This window comes from Cryptomeria japonica, chromosome 6, assembly GCF_030272615.1.
Source record: "Cryptomeria japonica chromosome 6, Sugi_1.0, whole genome shotgun sequence".
NCBI lineage: Eukaryota > Viridiplantae > Streptophyta > Pinopsida > Cupressales > Cupressaceae > Cryptomeria > Cryptomeria japonica.
Window position 1 is genome coordinate 22,273,769 of NC_081410.1, and position 17,884 is coordinate 22,291,652.

At 36.4% G+C, this 17,884-nt stretch overlaps 1 protein-coding gene across 1 annotated transcript; it reads right to left on the reverse strand.

Annotated features, from left to right (window-relative positions):
- Positions 1 to 142: 142 nt before the first annotated feature.
- LOC131048044 (uncharacterized) lies at positions 143 to 14,928 on the reverse strand. Its single transcript, XM_057981886.2, has 7 exons — positions 14,506 to 14,928; positions 2,382 to 2,527; positions 1,592 to 2,143; positions 1,244 to 1,480; positions 973 to 1,113; positions 637 to 801; positions 143 to 521 (listed from the first exon to the last, which is right to left on the reverse strand). The coding sequence occupies exons 1-7, from the start codon at positions 14,594 to 14,596 to the stop codon at positions 243 to 245; spliced, it is 1,611 nt and encodes a 536-aa protein (XP_057837869.1). The 5' UTR covers positions 14,597 to 14,928; the 3' UTR covers positions 143 to 242.
- Positions 14,929 to 17,884: the final 2,956 nt, after the last annotated feature.

Genomic DNA, 17,884 nt, shown 5'->3' on the forward strand with positions numbered 1-17,884 from the left:
GATGCACTTTTAAGGTATTTTCATCATCCCTGTAGGAAAATTGAAGCTGTCTAATCAATCCTATTACAACGATTTAGAATCCAACTCAGATGAGGAAGCAAAGCATCTGAACACTTTTGCAATGTAGTTAAATGCTAACAGAGAAAATAATGTCACAATTGACATTTGTTTGAGATGAAAAAGAGGTTTCAGGAATACAAATAATGTCGAAATTGCCATTTGTTTGAGATGACAAAGAGGTTTCAGGAATACAAATAATGCCTTAAATTGTGGCTTCTGCTCTCTCTTATTTTTCTCAAAGCATCTTTTTCTATCTGCCTGATCCTTTCTTTGGAGTAGTTACATATGTACCCAATCTCGCCTAGAGATTTTGGTCTACCATCATCAAACCCATAACGTAGTCTCAATATTTCTCTCTCTTTTTTGGTGACAAAGTTAAGGGATTTAACAATCTCTCTTCCCAGCTCCTGCTTTTCAAAAATATTCTCGGGACTCGCAGCATTTGGATCTGCATACTCATCCTGCAGAAATAATTAAATACTTTATGAGAAATAAGAAAGAAGGAAATATAATTATGCCCATGAATGACCAAGTAGACAAATGGGACTCAAAAATACAGCATGATAGAGACCATACGGCAAACTTCCTGCGTTTTCTAGTATACATTCTGATAAGCATCAAAGTTTTAACAGAGAGGCCTGTTATTCTAGCAAGCTCTCGAAATCTAGGACGCCTTGCATGTAATTGCTTGAGCCATCTTTTTGTTTGTTTTACACGATTCATATCCCAAAAGAATTTTTCCTGCAGTCTCAAATTAATCATAAGATTGCCAATATAATTCCATCTCAAGAGGCTTGCATTAAATTTATGAAACTATTTTCCCACAAGCTTCAGGATACAAACTGTGGTGGTAATAGCTAATAATTAGAAAACTATAGAAAAAGCTTCACAAGTTGGGGAAAACAACTATACATTATATGAAACTATATCCGAATAGTTGTAAAGTGCTCTACTTATACGCTGTCTAATCCACCAATGAGCATATGTTGCAAAACGAGATCCCTTTCTGTAATCAAATCTCTCAATACCTTTAATAAGACCAAAGCATCCTATCTGCAATTGCAAAGCATGTCCAAGGTTCTCAGTCAGTGCATGAGACACCCAAAATGATTGTATGAAAATACAAATAGGTTGAAATCAAATAAAAAAGATGAGTATACCATCATCACTGATTGAGGCCAACCTGAAATAGATCTTTATAATTATAGCCAATTCCTAAGCCCATATATTTTTTTGCAACATATCCAACTAAACCCAGGTTGCTCCTGTATAATTTTTCTTTGCAATACTCGCCCACAAGAAGGCGTCTCTTCAGAGTCTTCTTATCAGTGCCTACAGCTTGTGCCCATCTATCTAAAGTTGGCTGATGTCCAGTTTTACCTACCAAACGTAACCGGATCCTGTGCAACTTTAACAGGTCCTGCATGCTAAAAAAGCTTTCATGTCTTAAGTGCATGATTACAAGGTAAAAAAAAATTAAAAAAAAATGTTAAAAACCAACTACTGTCAGCAAAGCAAAGTAGTTCTGTGCCTGTATCCCTTTTGACAACTCAATTTCTTCTGTGGCAGTTAAGGATTCTGAATTGATCGAATCCCTCAAAACATGTTCTGCATCTAAGAAATTCAACAAGCGAAAAGTCCAATATCGTTTATGAGATGGAACATCAGCAGCCAATTTGATAATCTTTACTCCTGCCTTCATTCTTCTAGCCCTTCTTTCTGATCTCTTTTGTGAATGTATGGTTGCCTTAGCCACATGTTTGCTGACAGATACAGGAGGAAAATCACGGGGACAAGCAACATTCGAGCTACTCTCTTCTTCAATAGCTTGAGATTGAAACTGATCCAAAGCTTTCACGACTTCAGGTTTTTCCTTTTCAGTCAATCTAGATTGCTCACATATTACCAGGTTTTCCTCAGATTGGCTGTCCTCAAAATTTTTACATTCACCTACCAAATCAGTTGAATTTTTCGCAGCTTTCTGGGCCTCCTCTGCAGAACCCACTGCATCTGCTGATGCAGCTGTCGATTCTGTCTCTTCACAGTTAAGTTTTACTGTGGTTGTGCTTTCATCCTCACTTGCCTGAAACAAGGAAAAATATCTTTTCAATTGTCAATTGTAATGAGATATCTGAGCTAATGACAATTTCTCTTTTTCAGTAATAAGCTGTTCCTTTTTAATAAAATTAATTAGATGGAGCCCTAATTAATTCAGTGGCACTTAGCAACATTAATAACTGAAAAGAAGGTATATAGTTTTACTGCAGGTGTTTGCTGCAAACCTTATTACTCCCAAAAAGGAAAAAGAGGACAGAAATAACCTTTGTATGCGGTTCGATGGCCTTGGAGCTGTATGATATGTTGTCATTTTCTGCTGAAGAAGCAGGTTCGATATTGGTTGGATCACCAGCAAAAGCAGAAATTGATATTCTAGCCATTTCAAAGCAGAAACCTTCTCTAATTTTCACTGAATATCATTGCCACAGATGAAGACTTAAATCAATAGTTTATTTGCAACTACGACGACTGAGATGATGAAAGTTTTAACTCAGATTACTTGAACAAAGATGACTTAAAGTAGCCTCTGAAAAGGGTTTTGCAACAGAAATAACATACAAGCACATCATCATCTTGAAAAGTGTTTGTTAAATATAGACTGTGACAAAAGAAACTAGACATATTGCACATAAAATTTGTCATTTTATCATATGCAATGTTATGTTTTGAGTTTTTATCATTTGGTTACACTGCCCTTCTGGAAGGATTTGCACACTGACAACACATGTTATACACCCACATTAAGATTCGATTATTTTATATAATTATCAGATTCTTGAAATGCACAAAGAAAATACTGAGAGTGGGGGGGCTGAATCAGTATTTTAAACTTTTAAAATATGAAACCATATAGAATAAACTACATAGAGAAGACAAACACAAGAACACAAAGTTTCACGTGGAAAACCGGTTCGGGTAAAAACCACGGCAGATAAATAGCTTTCATTAGCCAAATGGGCACCAACCCAAATTACATAAGTGAGCACCATCTCACAGAGAGCACCAACCCTCCAAGGACCGACTTCAATCAACTGAAGCACCAACTCCAAATTTCCACTTATGCAAATGCACAGAAATTTTGGAAAGAACTTTACATCATTACAGCTCATATCAGCTCAGGCAGATGAAGAACATCAGATTTCTGTTGGGTTCACAAATCTTGATCATATCAGCTCACATACATATTTTGCTTCATGAATCACCCTGCACAGTGTGTACTTTACTCTACCCTTTTTTAAAAACAAACCATAGAACACAACTGAGATTCTTAGCAGTTAGCACTCTATCCGTCTCCTCCTTATCACCGATTCCAATGCACATATATATTATATTCGCACCCAACTAAGTCCTAAAAAAGTCAATACAATATCAAATGTCAGTCAAAATCAAAATGTCATCACTTAGCTCCACTATGTTCACATTCCACTAATTTCAATGCACACGATCAGCTACACACAACCTGTCTATATGCTTCGCACCTTGTCTATATTGAGCACTGTTCTTACATTATTAACACATACGGTTTTAAATGGTAGACCGTTCTCAGCTCCACTCGACTATAGGTAGCAGAGTGTTTTTATTTAAAACTTGAAAACCGCATACCTTTAGTAAAAGCTTAGCAGTCGACATAAAGTTCGATTCCCATAATGATATCGTATTCATTAACACACAACTTCAGTTTTCAATGTTTTCTGACTGTGAAAGGTTAGATTCCAAAATCAACATTTGTCAAACATTAATATCGCACCCTTATGCACAATAATAATGTCAGCTCTGCCACTATCGCAATTGAAAATTCCACAGATGATGTGTCACTAGAAATAGACAAGCAGCCAGCTCAAGCTAACAACCAAATATTTCAAACACTCAGCCAAGAAGCTCAACCAGACAACCAAGTAGCTCAACCAGACAGCCAAGCAGCTCAACCAAATAATTGCTAGACAACCTTGATCATCATCCTTTGACATCAATGACAAAATATCCAACAATTCTAACCTCTGTGATTTAGATGAGGATGACAAAATTCGGACAAATGATTAATAGCCTCCAGAGCAGACACAAATGACCAGATGGAATTCAAATGGCTAGAAGCCTTGAACTAGAGTGAGGACCAAAGTCGAGATACATAGCAAGGAATACAAAACCAAACCTGAACCACAGAAGATAGATGAATAAAACAGACTGCTCACATGAATCAATGAGACAAGAAAACAGTGGGGCAGCAGAACACAAAAAAATAGATGACGAAAACAACAATTGGAACACAAATACAAACTGACAGCATTAGAGCACAATATTTTTAAGTGTCCTTACAAAATGAAATCTTAGCTTTACATTATGCATGTCAAAAGTCATTGCATCACAATTTCTGTCTATGTAGACTTTCGCAATAGTAGATGCAACCTACCACGGATCAGCTTATTAGATGGCTTGCCAAACATCAACGTGGTCGAATTCTTGGGATTCTGGGGATCATATATTTTGTTATTACATGGAATAAATACAATATGGAATTGCCTCTCTCTAAATTTATATGTCTAAATTTTGAATTATCTCAAGCCAGCAACGGAAAACAACAGTTCAGACATCATTGGCTTTCAGTTAATGCTTGCTTTGAAGTCTTAAGCCATTTTTTATTTAATTGTTTAAAACTTACAACTGTTATTAATTAAAATGCATGAATATTTGATCGCTTGGTTGTTTTCTTAGATACACATACAGTTTAGACAAATTTGATTCACTGCTTTCTTTCTTCTTTTATTTTGATTCAAATATAAGTGTCTGGTAGGGTTTAACTATTAGCTTGTATTCTAGAAACATTTGTGCAAAATGACTTTGCACAGATTTGTCTTGTGAACATAACCAGAGGCAAAGCTTTCACCAGTGTATTTACCATTACTTAGCTTCACAATTCATTGACCATCTCCTGCTTCAAATATAGTCTAGAGATCTTGGAAGGCTAGCCATCGATATTTAGTTTCTATTCATTTTGGGCTGTCATTTTGTGACCCTTTTGGTAACTAAAATTCTCAGGATCTATAGGTCCCAACTGACTTCATTCAGCCCTCACCCTATTCGACCTGGTTTAGATCCACCCTTGCATTTTTCTAGGTCAAGTTGGTTAGAATCATTTCTTCATTCTTGGTTGTATTTTTCTTATTTTGCAACTTTTAAATAACTCTTGGAACCATGCCTTGCAATTCCTAAACCAACCAATTCCTACACAACATTTTGCATCATGCAACTATCCGTGCGACACCAAAGATAATGCCAAACAATGTTGCCAAGAACTCTATATAGGTTTCACACTACAGCTGCATTCCTCACTTATCAGTGCACAGTTGAAAACATCGTGCAACACCTCAAAGCATTACATAACAAACACACTCATTTTCCAGAATCATTTCATGAGATGCCACTTGTCAACATAGTGCGTGACTAGAATCTTAACCATTAGAAGTTGAAGCTTCAGCCCTTTCCTTAAAGTCCCTTGGCATCTGTTACATGGGTTCAGTCAAGGGCTGGGAGGGGGATTAAGGAGAGTGGGAACTAACGGGAGAACACGACCATGTTCCTTGCATAATGCCTCCCTCTTTACCTGGTTGTCATTTGTCTGACTCTAAGGAACAACCTGTAGATTACCTTCACAACTATCCTCTCCTCCAATTTTTTTGTCACCAAGTTAACCCTTTGTTGCTTTGAAGATGACAATGGCCTTGTTGTGTACCTTCCACCATCAAAGATTCAGGTGATGTGACCTAGAAGTCATATTCTTCCCTCTTCTTGAAAACTTGACCAAAAACTCCTATAACTTATGTTTATCATAAATTCAATGCACAAGCGAAATGACCTAGTTAACTATATTTGCAAGCAACCCTTTGATGCTTCCATGTTGATGGAGATCAACCAATAAACTCGCCTAGAAAGGCAAATGCAGGTGGAATTCCTTTATCTTTGGCACTTCATAGCATCACAATGACGATAGATGCCAAAGGTCTCCATCCTAAAACCATTAAATTAGTAGAAACCTTGTATGAAAGCTTTGCATCATTATTATTTAATTTAATATGGCCAAAAAGAGGTATGCTGTGATAAAATCCAAACATGGCATCTCTAATACGCTTATGGTAGACTATTTCCTAATAATGAAGAACTTTGTAACTAGATTCAGAAAACACACATTAATATCATTGTGTCAAAAGCTAGTAGAATACTCCTTAATTTGGTAACCCTTAGTGTTATCACAAAAAGAACTTGTTCAAACTGACCAAAGCTCTCAAAATAGATATATGTAAATCATATGTCTCATTCATGGCCATATCTTTGAAAATTTTCACCTAGTTCAATGTGTTGCTCTATTTGGAAAACAAACATTTATTCTTTCTTTTAAAGGATAATAACAAAATTGCTATGATAGAACAGGTTCAACTTTCTTATATGTAAGTAAAGAAAAAAAATATCCGAATTCAGATCACTTGGATCAAAGCTGGGATGTTTACAAATCATCCATAGAAGAGTAGAGAAGTTTACCAGATTATCATTCTGGTATAGAGAAATGACACCATTGACCAAAGATATAAAGCTCATATTACATAAGTATAAGCTGATAACATATTATACGAAGTTGTGAGTGATGTGTATCTTCACAGGCCTGTTGAGGAGGAAGTGCCGTTTGCCATTCTATGGGCAATTGCAAGATCTTTCTTCAGCATTACAGGTCCATTCTACTGCGTAGGAATTAAGGAAGGATAAATAGAAGAAGGAATGGGAAGGAAATGAAGGGTTGTGACTCTTTCAAAGGAGGATAATTATGAAAGGTTGTGACTCTCTCAAAGGGTAGAAATGATGAAGGGTTATGACTCTCTTTCAAAGGGGGAGGGGGTGTAATTATGAAAGGTTGTCTCTCTCTCAAAGGGCAGAAATGATGGAGGGTTGTGACTCTTTCAAGGGATGGTAATTGTGAAAAATGTGATCATTGCAAAAGGGCATACATGATGAAGAGGTGTGACTCTCTCCCACATTGGAAGATATAAAGGGGAGAAGGTTTCATTTGAGGAGGAGATCCAAGGGAGATCAACTTGGGAAATAATTTATCATTCTCAAAGGTAGCAATGAAGAGTGGTGACTCAATTCTAATGAAGGATGGTAACCCAAGCCTTACGAAAGGTGGTGACCCTTCCAGCCATGAAGTATAAAAGAGATTATTCCAATCATTCAAGGATCACATATCAATCATCACTCCAATCATTCAAATCAAACAAACAATGAAACTACAAATCATTCTATCAAATCAGAATTCATTCAACCAAGGAATAGAAACAATTACCACAATCGGTCAAGAGGATAGCATCCAGATCAGACGCAAAAGCAGCAGACTTCCATCCATTTCAGATCTGTTATAACCACATCTAATAATTTTAATAATTGCCCTTGTGGTATATATTTTGCCTATACATTATCTGTCAACATTTATCTCTTTTCTATATATATGTAAGATTGGATACATATGACTGTTAATCTGTTTGTAAACCCCCATATTGTAGGAAAGGGAGGAGGTGTAATGAAAAGGGATAGGCATGAGATTACCATCTAAGTAGGCCACCCCAAGTGGACGTCCCTGTTGCCTGCCACTGGGGCCAAGAGAGCAAAGATCCACCTCTTGGGCTTAGATAGGACAATTAAGAAGCCCCCTATTACAATCTCCTCTGCAATTCTACAATGATGGATTATTGACCTTAGGGGATAAGGCATGGATAGCAAAAGCAGGTACAAGCACCCCACTAGGTAGGCCACCCCGAGTGAATGTCCATGTTGCTTGCCACTAGGGCCAAGAGGGCGAGTATCTGCTCTTGGGCCTAGTGCAAGATGGCTTCGGGTGGACCTATCATGCTTCTTACTCCAAACCCTAATGTGTTTGAATAGTAGGGAGTTATATATATATATATAAAGATTATTACATGTTACTATCTATCCCTTATGGTTGAAAGTATATATATATGTATATGTATCTTTGGTTGTGGTTGCAGGATCTAAATTCTCAACTCATATTGTTTTAAGGAAGCTATTTTACTTGGTAAAGATATAACTCATTGCAATTGTGATTCTAGGCAAATTCTAGGTTATATTTGGAAGGGGACATTACAATTGGTATCAGAGCTTTAATCCTACCAGCCTGCAGAACAAACCTACTTTGATAGACATTCACTTGGGTTTCAAATAGGCCAACATTGCATTTTTATATGTGTGTTGAGCATGCTTGCTCCATGTGTATTTTATATGCATGCTTTTCTCATGAATGCCTTGTGTTTGTTTCATGTCTGATATGTTTTCAACATGTGTGCTATATATGTAGGCCTTGTGTCTTATGTGCATATATGTGTTTGTTTCACGACTGATGTGTCTTCAGCATGTTTACTCTATAAGTACCTTTCAAATGTATAATTCATGCCTTACATGTGTATATGTCATTCTTTACATGTATTCATGTGTATAATGCATGCCTTACATGTGTATACTTCATACTTTACGTATGTGCTTCATGCCTTATGTGTATTCATGTGTACATTTCATGCTTTAACATTTATTCATGTGTATGAATCATGCCTTATGTGTATACTCCATGCTTTACGTGGACACTTGCCTTATGTGCGTTCATATATATATTTCATGCTTTACACCTTATGTGTATTTGTTTATGAATCATGCCTTATGTGTATAATTCATGCTTTATGTGGGTTCTTCTTGCCTTATGTGCATTCGTATGTATACTCCATGTGTATTCATGTGTATAACTCGTCTTATACATATTCATGTGTACGCTTCATACTTGACGTGTTGGGTTCATACCTAATGTTTTCCGCCTGTTCACTCCATATGTGTTTTATGTACCCTTTTCATGTATGCTTTGTGTCTTGATAACTCATGCCTTATGTATTCATGTGTACGCTTCACACTCGTATCATAAGTGTATTTGTGTTTTGCTTCATCAATACCTTTCTCATGTATCACTTGTACCTTATGCTTCGTGTCCTCCATTGTCTCCTGCCTTACATGTCTGACGTGCATTACTTCATGCCTTGCGTGTCTTGCATGGATGCTTCATGCCTTACATGTATTTATGTCTGTGCTTCATATCTTATGTGTATGCTCCATGTCTGTCATGTTTTTAGCATGATTACTTCATGTGTGTGTGTGCCTTCATAATGTATGCCTTAAGTCTTGAGTATGCTTTGCATCATGTTTGATGTGTTTTCAGCAAGTTTATTCCATGTGTGTATCCAAAGCCATTTCATATTGGGAATCATCTTGAACACTCCATGATCATTATTCAAGGACAAGCAATTTTCGGCAGGGAAGACTATAATGTCCCCATTTTTAAATAAGATTTAATATTAAATTAAAATATAAAAGAATAAAAATAAAATTAAAATGATTAAAATTTAGTTAAGTTTAATGAATGGTCAGAAGGCATGAAATAAAAAGTTGTGACTCCCTCAAAAATGAGGTATAAAAGGGAGAAGAGAACTTCATTTGAAGAAGCAATTTAATCTATATTGAGAAGTGCAGATCTGATTTGAATAATAAGAGAGCAATAAGGAGACATGACCCTTTAAATGGATCTCTTTCCCAAGATATGTGTCTCATCAATAGAATATGAAAGTATAAAAGGATATGGAAGGGAGGAAGGAAAAAAAGAATGGAGCATAGGAATTGTCTCTCTCTCAAAGGACAGAAATGATGAAGGGTTGTCTCTTTCGAGGGGTGGTGCTTGTGAAAAGTTGTGACCATTGCAAAAGGGCAGACATGATGAAGAGGTGCGACTCTCTCGCACATTAGAAGATATAAAGGGGAGAAGGTTTCATTTGAGGAGGAGATCCAAGGGAGATCAACTAGGGAAATAATTTATTATTCTCAAAGGTAGCAATGAAGGGTAGTGACTTAATTCTAATGAAGGGTGGTGACTAAAGCCTTATGAAAGTTGGTGACCCTTTCACCAATGAAGTATAAAAGAGATCATTCCAATCATTCAAGGATCACTTATCAATCATCACTCCAATCATTCAAATCAAGCAAACAATGAAACAACAAATCATTCTATCAAATCAGCATTCATTCAATCAAGGAATAGAAACAATTACCACAATTGGTCAAGAGGATAGCATCCAGATCAAACACAAAAGCAGCAGACTTCCATCCATTTCAGATCTGTTATAACCACGTCTAATAGTCTTAATAATTGCTCGTGGTATATATTTTGCCTATACATTATCTGTCAACATTTATCTCTTATCCATATATATGTATGATTGGATGCATATGACTGTTAAATTGTTTATCTGTTTGTAAACCCCCATATTGTAGGAAAGGGAGGAGGTGTAAGGAAGAGGGGTAGGCATGAGATCGCCATCTAAGTAGGCCATCCCGAGTGGATGTCAATGTTGCTTGCCGTTGGGGCCAAGAGGGAAAAGATATGTTCTTGGGCTTAGATAGGATGATTAAGAAGCCCCCTTTCACGATCTCCTCTCCAATTCTACAATGATGGACTATTGACCTTAGGGGATGAGGCATGGATAGGGAAAGTAGGTACAAGAACCCCACTAGGTAGGCCACCCCGAGTGGATGTCCATGTTGCCTGCCACTAGGGCCAAGATGGTGAGTGTCTTCTCTTGGGCTTAGTGCGGGATGGCTTCGGGTGGACCTATCATGCTTCTTCCTCCAAACCCTAATGTGTTTGAAAGTTTAGAAAGTAGGGAGTGATATAGATATTGTGTGTGTGTATATCTTTGGTTGTGGTTGCAAGATCTAAATTTTGAACTGATATTGTTTTAAGGAAAATATTTTACTTGGTAAAGGTATAACCCTAAGCCTAACTTGTTGCAACTGTGATTCTAGGGAAAATTCTAGGGTAAATATGGAAGGGGACTTTACATCTTGAAGGCAAACCACATCCTATGTGGCGTCAGAAAACTTGAAAATTTTCTCATCATCATTCTTGCAGCCCTCATTTTGTATGTTGGTGAGATGGTTGTCATTCTCAGCTTCTTTGCCTTCACTTACTTATGTGTTCATTTTCTTCTAATCTCTTCTATCAGTTGTCCTAGGCAATTGAATAGAAGACATTAAGAGGCTGACTCGGATAAAATAAAAGAAAAATGATTCACGATCAATGATTTATCAAAGGAGGCCAACTAGATAAAATAAAATATACTAACATTTCATTGTTAAGAGGCTGACCAAGCTTCATTGAATTAAATGGCAGCGAATTATTTAGAGGCCGACTGAGATTAATATTTAGGCAGCGATTATCAAATAGCATGAAAACTACAATAAAAGGCAGTGCTCCATTATGGAGGAGTGTGACTCTTTGCAAAGAGATAGCGAGGAAGAGGTGTGACCCCTCCTATGAGGAGATATAAAGAGAGAATTGGAAAAAAAAAATATTAAGGTGGAACATAGATTCAATGAGCAGATCAGGAATTCAGAACATTTATAAGGATCAATTAAGTGGATTGTTCATTGAATCAGCAGAGTCTGAAATATAACCAGCAATATATATTCATACATAGTTCTAGCAAGTTGCTCAAGAATTGCAAAACAATATTATTTAAAGCAAATCCATCAAGAGGTATTTTGTTAGCAATGACATAGCAAATTCCTTGAGTGATCAATTTTGAGTTTAAGGGAGTGTCTTGCAAATAGGAAGGATGGACCCCCCTTCTAAGTCCACGAAAGATGAGAGGATGGCCCCACTCCCATACTCTTATCAGAGTTGTCCAAGAGTTGGAAGGATGACCCACCTTCAATGCTCTGAGCTTGATCAAGGAGTATGGGCCCCCTCCAAGGTGGATTGGGAGTTGTAAGCATGGCCCCCCTTACATGCTTTCGGCAATATTGAGGACGGTCCACCTTAATATTGCTATTGCAAATATTTCCAATGAATTCAAAATGTGATTGGCTGTGAGGAATATGCCATGATGTGAATGTTAATGATGTATTGAATTGAATACTAATGATGCTTGGATATATATAATGATTAGGTATTATCATACTTTCTTGGTACTTAATACTTCTAATATCAGTTTTTAGTGATTAATATTGTTTGCAGGTCTAAAAACAGGAACATCCAAGAAGGAACATTACATTGTCATCAAAAAATAACTCATCACTATCTGCAGTGTCCAAAACTCTGCAATCTAAAATCTCGGAACCTCAATCAAATGGGATATCCTGGTCCATCCTCAACGCTTCAATATTTAGGACCAAACAATGTTCAAAGTTATCACAAACAACTTAGGCAAAATCTGAAATAGAGCAACAATGCCACACAATCAACAAATCTACAAAACATCTGAAGTACACATCAATCATCACTATGAAATCTCCACTCAAATCTGCACAAGATTACCCCCCAGTAGATAAGAAAGGAGAATAACAACAAGGGTCCCCCCTGCAAGGGAAGCACACTAATGCAACAACTGCAAAATGGCTAGAACCATATGGTCCTCTAGGACAACTACATCAGAATCATCAATACAAAACATAAAAATTTAAATCATCAAAGAAATCTCAAACACATACAGAATCCATAACACTCTAAAGAAGAGCACTTTCATCATAAATAGGAGCATCAACAACATTCAACGGTTATTTGTAGCATCTAACATAATCCCCTGCAAACGTGTTATAACTATTTTATCTAATGAAGCATCTGTTGTCTCCCCAAGCATTGGCTCAAACAAAGGATTTGCAACAAATAGCACAAGTTCACTTTCTTTCGAAAACAATAATAATCATGAGTATGATGACCACATGAAGAAATGGGTGTAGGTCAGAACAAGAAACTGATGTATGACCATACCGGCCACAACATGAACACAATGTTGGTTTAACCAATTTGACTGAGAAAAGAAAAAATCATCTTTACATGTATTCAAAAGCCCTTCAAATACAAATTTGACGAGTTTTGAATACTCTGGTACATAACACCCAAAAAAACATTTATGACTGAGACCACATTTTCCCATGTTTTTGTAAGACTCCCATGCGCTCACAATGAGTTTTGATTGAGAAATACTAGAACTAAACATTTTGCTAGATTTAGATACAAGTTTTCAAAAAACATGACACAACATTCTTCTTGTGTGGTACAAGAGAAGATGACACGTGTGTTTGCTTGATTTTGAATGCAATATTTTTCTCTTTTTCACTTGCTTGCTGTTGTGGAAATGCTAGAAGGTACATTTTTCATAACATCTTTCTTATGTGCTAAGGTATTGAATGTCTAATCTTGTAACCTGTTTATCTCCTATAATAGCAAAAATATGTTGAACACAAACATACATTAAGGTATTGAATGTCTAATCTTGTAACCTATCTATCTCCTATAATAGAAAAATATGTTGAACACAAACATACATTAAGATAGGCTGAAGTAGCCTCCAGCACTCTGCTATTTGATTAGATTTTATTGAGTTGTCAATTTTAATGTGTAAAGATAAAATCAAGAGAGCATTTCTGGATTCGATTGTGTGCATCAACGTTTCGGATCACACTCCATGATCCATCATCAGGATAAAGAGAGACATTTAAAAATGACTCTTTTCGTCCTGATGATGGATCACGGAGTGTGATCTGAAACAAATGACTCTCTTCATCCTGATGATGGATCACGGAGTGTGATCCAAAACATCAAAATACATCCTATGATTCAAGCTCAACTAATAATGCTCGAAAATAGATACTCAGTTTGATGGATTTACAATTTACACCTTATCACTCCTTACACACAAATATTTCTTGTTATCACACAAAAATCACCATATAACTGCAAATCAACATCTTATATCTCCTAAAACAACTTGTAAATCAAAACACTTGTCTCCTTAATATTGCATATCACACTAATGCAAAATATCACAGCCATCTACCTACTTCGCCTTTTTCCTGAATCCTTGCGAACTTTCCCTGTCCCTTAAAAGGAGATAAAACAAACTCTTTCTCTTCACAAAAATCAATTCCAATTACCTATCACATGGCAGAAGCTGTCTATACATATCTTCTTGTGGCTTTCAGAAAAACGTAAAGCTTTCCCAGAAAAACTAAACAACGGTACACAAACAGTAGCAAAATTAATATTTAAATCAAATGAATGGCAGTATTCTTATTGTTTATCATTTCAATTTCTTGCTAAAAAGGAATTTAAAAACCCACTAAGCTTGCAAATGAAGTAGATGATCACACGATAATATACAATGAAAGCATTGTACTGTTGCTTATGATTTCATAGTGGTCTTGAAATAAAATTATGTTTTCTCGACAGTTTCAACATATTGGTCTAATTGTGTCCATGAATCGAGTTAAAGCTGGAAAGAATGAATGAATACTCACCAGTAGAAGAATGGAGTCTGGATCCCATTAAAATGTGAGAAGTCCCTCGATTACACAGTAACAGTATTGGCTTTGGTGACATCACCTGCATCCTTAATTTTAACACCAAAAACGAGATGGAACAGCTACTGGATGAGATGCATTAGATCTTGTGAATGTCATCACTCCCATCAAAATATCTACCAAGACATAACCCCAACAAACGCGGATTAAAATGCCCTGAAGAAGAGGTTCAAATGACTGCCGTACGGGCCTGTTTATATGCAATTTAAGCTCTGGGAAGCTCAGTGGAAGAATCTATACCTTGCATCGTCCGGTTCTTTCAGCTAAAACAATAAATAAATGGAAAACATTTAAAGGACTTACAAGATAACATTTTTGGATAGAGTAGTCCAATCAAGAAAATAAAGATTCTTGGGAGCCACTCATACAGCGATATGGGAAGGTTCTTCCTATCTGTAAGGGAAAATAAACTTTCCTTAACGCTGAATTATGTTAATTTAATTAATACAATATAAATGATGTTATGTCTAAAAGTAGATCTCTCTAAGAATTTAAAAGGAGATATTGATATTTAAATTGGTCACATGACAACGTTTTCTTTATTTGAATTTGTTTAATTCTTGTTATAGATGTTAATCTTCTTGGTATAAGATTTCAGTTTCATATTTCCATGTTCAAAGTTCATAATTCAATTATTTTTTTGAGTCTCGGGCTCATGTGAAAAAAGATGAGGGATGGTCCACAACGATGAGTCACAAGGAGGATAATCATGGTAATAATGGCTCTTAAGACAAACCATCCTTAGGTTCTAGGGTTAATCTTTGAATGTTCAAAATATAGTTTCAAAATCTTCAAACGTGAGGAAATGTGTTGATTCATGATGTGTTGATTCCTCTCATGAGATGTTGGTGAGATAAAAATCTAAAAAATTCCCATTACTTGTTTGATTTGTAAAAAAACCAACATTGTTCAACATACTTCCCCATTCTTTGGCTATGTAGTACGGTCTCGTAGCCCATCAAGGAAATGGAAGGAGAATATTTACTAGCGAATTGGCACCTTATTTAACCTTCCATTTAGATAGGCAACCTTAATTCAATTGAAGTGTTTCTTTAAACTAGTTAAACTAGTTATGTAGATCTAGATGAGTTGGATAATTAGATGACTCTGAACACTCAATCATGAATTGTCAATCTAGGAATGTTTGATATTTAAAAGACTTCCCACTATAGTATTACATTCACAATACAAGTGGCAACACTTCCCAAGTCTAGGTATTCTTCTTTATAAGAGGTCAAAAAAAAATGGTATTTTTCTTTATGTAGCATGTTGTGTTATTTGACCTTTAGTTTTTTTCTTATGTAGCAATCATGAAATGGGTCATGGTAGTGTGGTCCCCTTTCTTTCACCTAGGTAGCATCAACACTTAGTTGATCAATGGTGTGACCCCACCAATTGGGTGTTATGGACTCTTTTCAGCATTAGTGATCATTTATCTGGAATTATCAATGTATGTGTCTCAAATGATGTTGCTCAAATATCTATTCTTTGGTGATAGATTACAAATCCAATGACTATTATCACTTGATTTCTATGTGGTGATTTTAATATGATTTGAGATATCTTATGATATATATGTGAGGCACTCCTTATGCATTAAATAGTTGGTGAAAGAGAGGCATGGTACTTTATGTACAACAAATTGGGACTTTACGGTCCTAATCTTAGCTAACATCATGATCATATGATGTGTTACACATGGAGCAACCTCGAAGTTGGATTTAATAAGGTCCTCAATTAACTTGGTAGTGACATTGTTGTTTACTCAATTATCCTTTTTTTCAATTGTTATACTTTTCCTATGGAGTCTTTGTTGGGTGTTTTCCTTTAAGACCACTTTACAAGACAACTTTGTATTGAGTGGCAAATTGTCAAATTGAAGGCCATGTCAACTCATATTCAACATGTTTGAAATTTGGAACCACGTCATTTCTTCTTCATTTATGGGGGTCAACTTATTTATTTCCACTATCACTCCTACCAATATGTTGTTGCCTTGGAAGCTTAATATTTAATCCCAAAAGATCATCTTTGAGTAGTTGAAATCAATCATCAAAAGTAGGTTGTATATGCCTACTCTACTACTGGTTGCCCAAATTAAAACTTGGATTCATTGGATTAAAGTAGGAGATAGTGTCTCTAAAGAATTTTTTTAGGCTCTTTAAATGCATCATACATCTCAATCCAATAAGAAAATAAAGAAGGGAAAGAAACACTTTATTGAGCATTTAGAAATTCTTCAAGTCTTTATTCAACATTATGAGCAAGTTTTTATAGCTCAAGAATATAGGAGTCGATAGCGAGCTCACACAACCTAAGATCACCTATTAAACAAAAATAACATGTCATAAGAGAGTATGGCAAGAGAATAGTTAGCTTGATTTTAGATGCAATTATGTGCAATGATCAATAATAGATCTCTGATAGTACATGCCCTTGATAGGATATGAATGTACATGAGGCCTTTCTTTTAAGGAAAAGGTGAGAGATGGGATTAGACAAGATCATGTCAAGTGTCTTGACACTAAGACATGAGGCAAAAAATGTCAAATGACCTAAGACACAACAAGTAAATGAATCAACAATAATTTAAGCTCTACAACTCTCCTTCTTTGCAAGGTTTTTGAATTTTAAACTCTTTTTGTTCATGGTGGCTTCTTTGGGTGGGGGGCATCTCCCCCCGCCATCTGAACCCCCTCTGGACTCTGCGGTGCTAACAATTTTTGTCACTGTTCCTCCTGCCTTTCGAAGCATGTCACTCCTGAAGGGGCCCTTACTGGTTCAATTGAGTTGAAGGAAGAGACTACTGACAGTCCTAAAACCGTGATGTTTCTGGACAGGACTGTGGAGTCCATCCCTTACTCCAAGGAATTTGTCACTCATGATGAGGGCAAGGACAAAGGGACCTCTATTGATAGCACGATTGTCAAAGGCTGGATAAATGCGCTAGTTGGAAATTCTCCAGGGGAGGTGGACCCCAACTTGATCCATGTTTGTATACAAACAGAGGAAGGCATGACTATTGAGCTCCTTGACAAAATAATGGACCGCATTCTACTCAACATGAGTAATACTTTGGTAGGGAAATTCTTTTCTCTTTGTCCCATTGTTGAGATGGCTAGGAAATGGGTTTTGGACAAATGGAAACTAAAGGGGAGTGTCTCTGTTAGTGCTATGTCTGGGGCTCTCTTCCTTTTCAAATTTGCTACTGAAGAGGATGTTGTCATGGTACTCTTGCGTTGCTGGACCTATGGTAAATGAAACCTTTCCCTCTATAGGTGGAAGGTTGGTTTTGACCCGACTGTTGATCTTCATA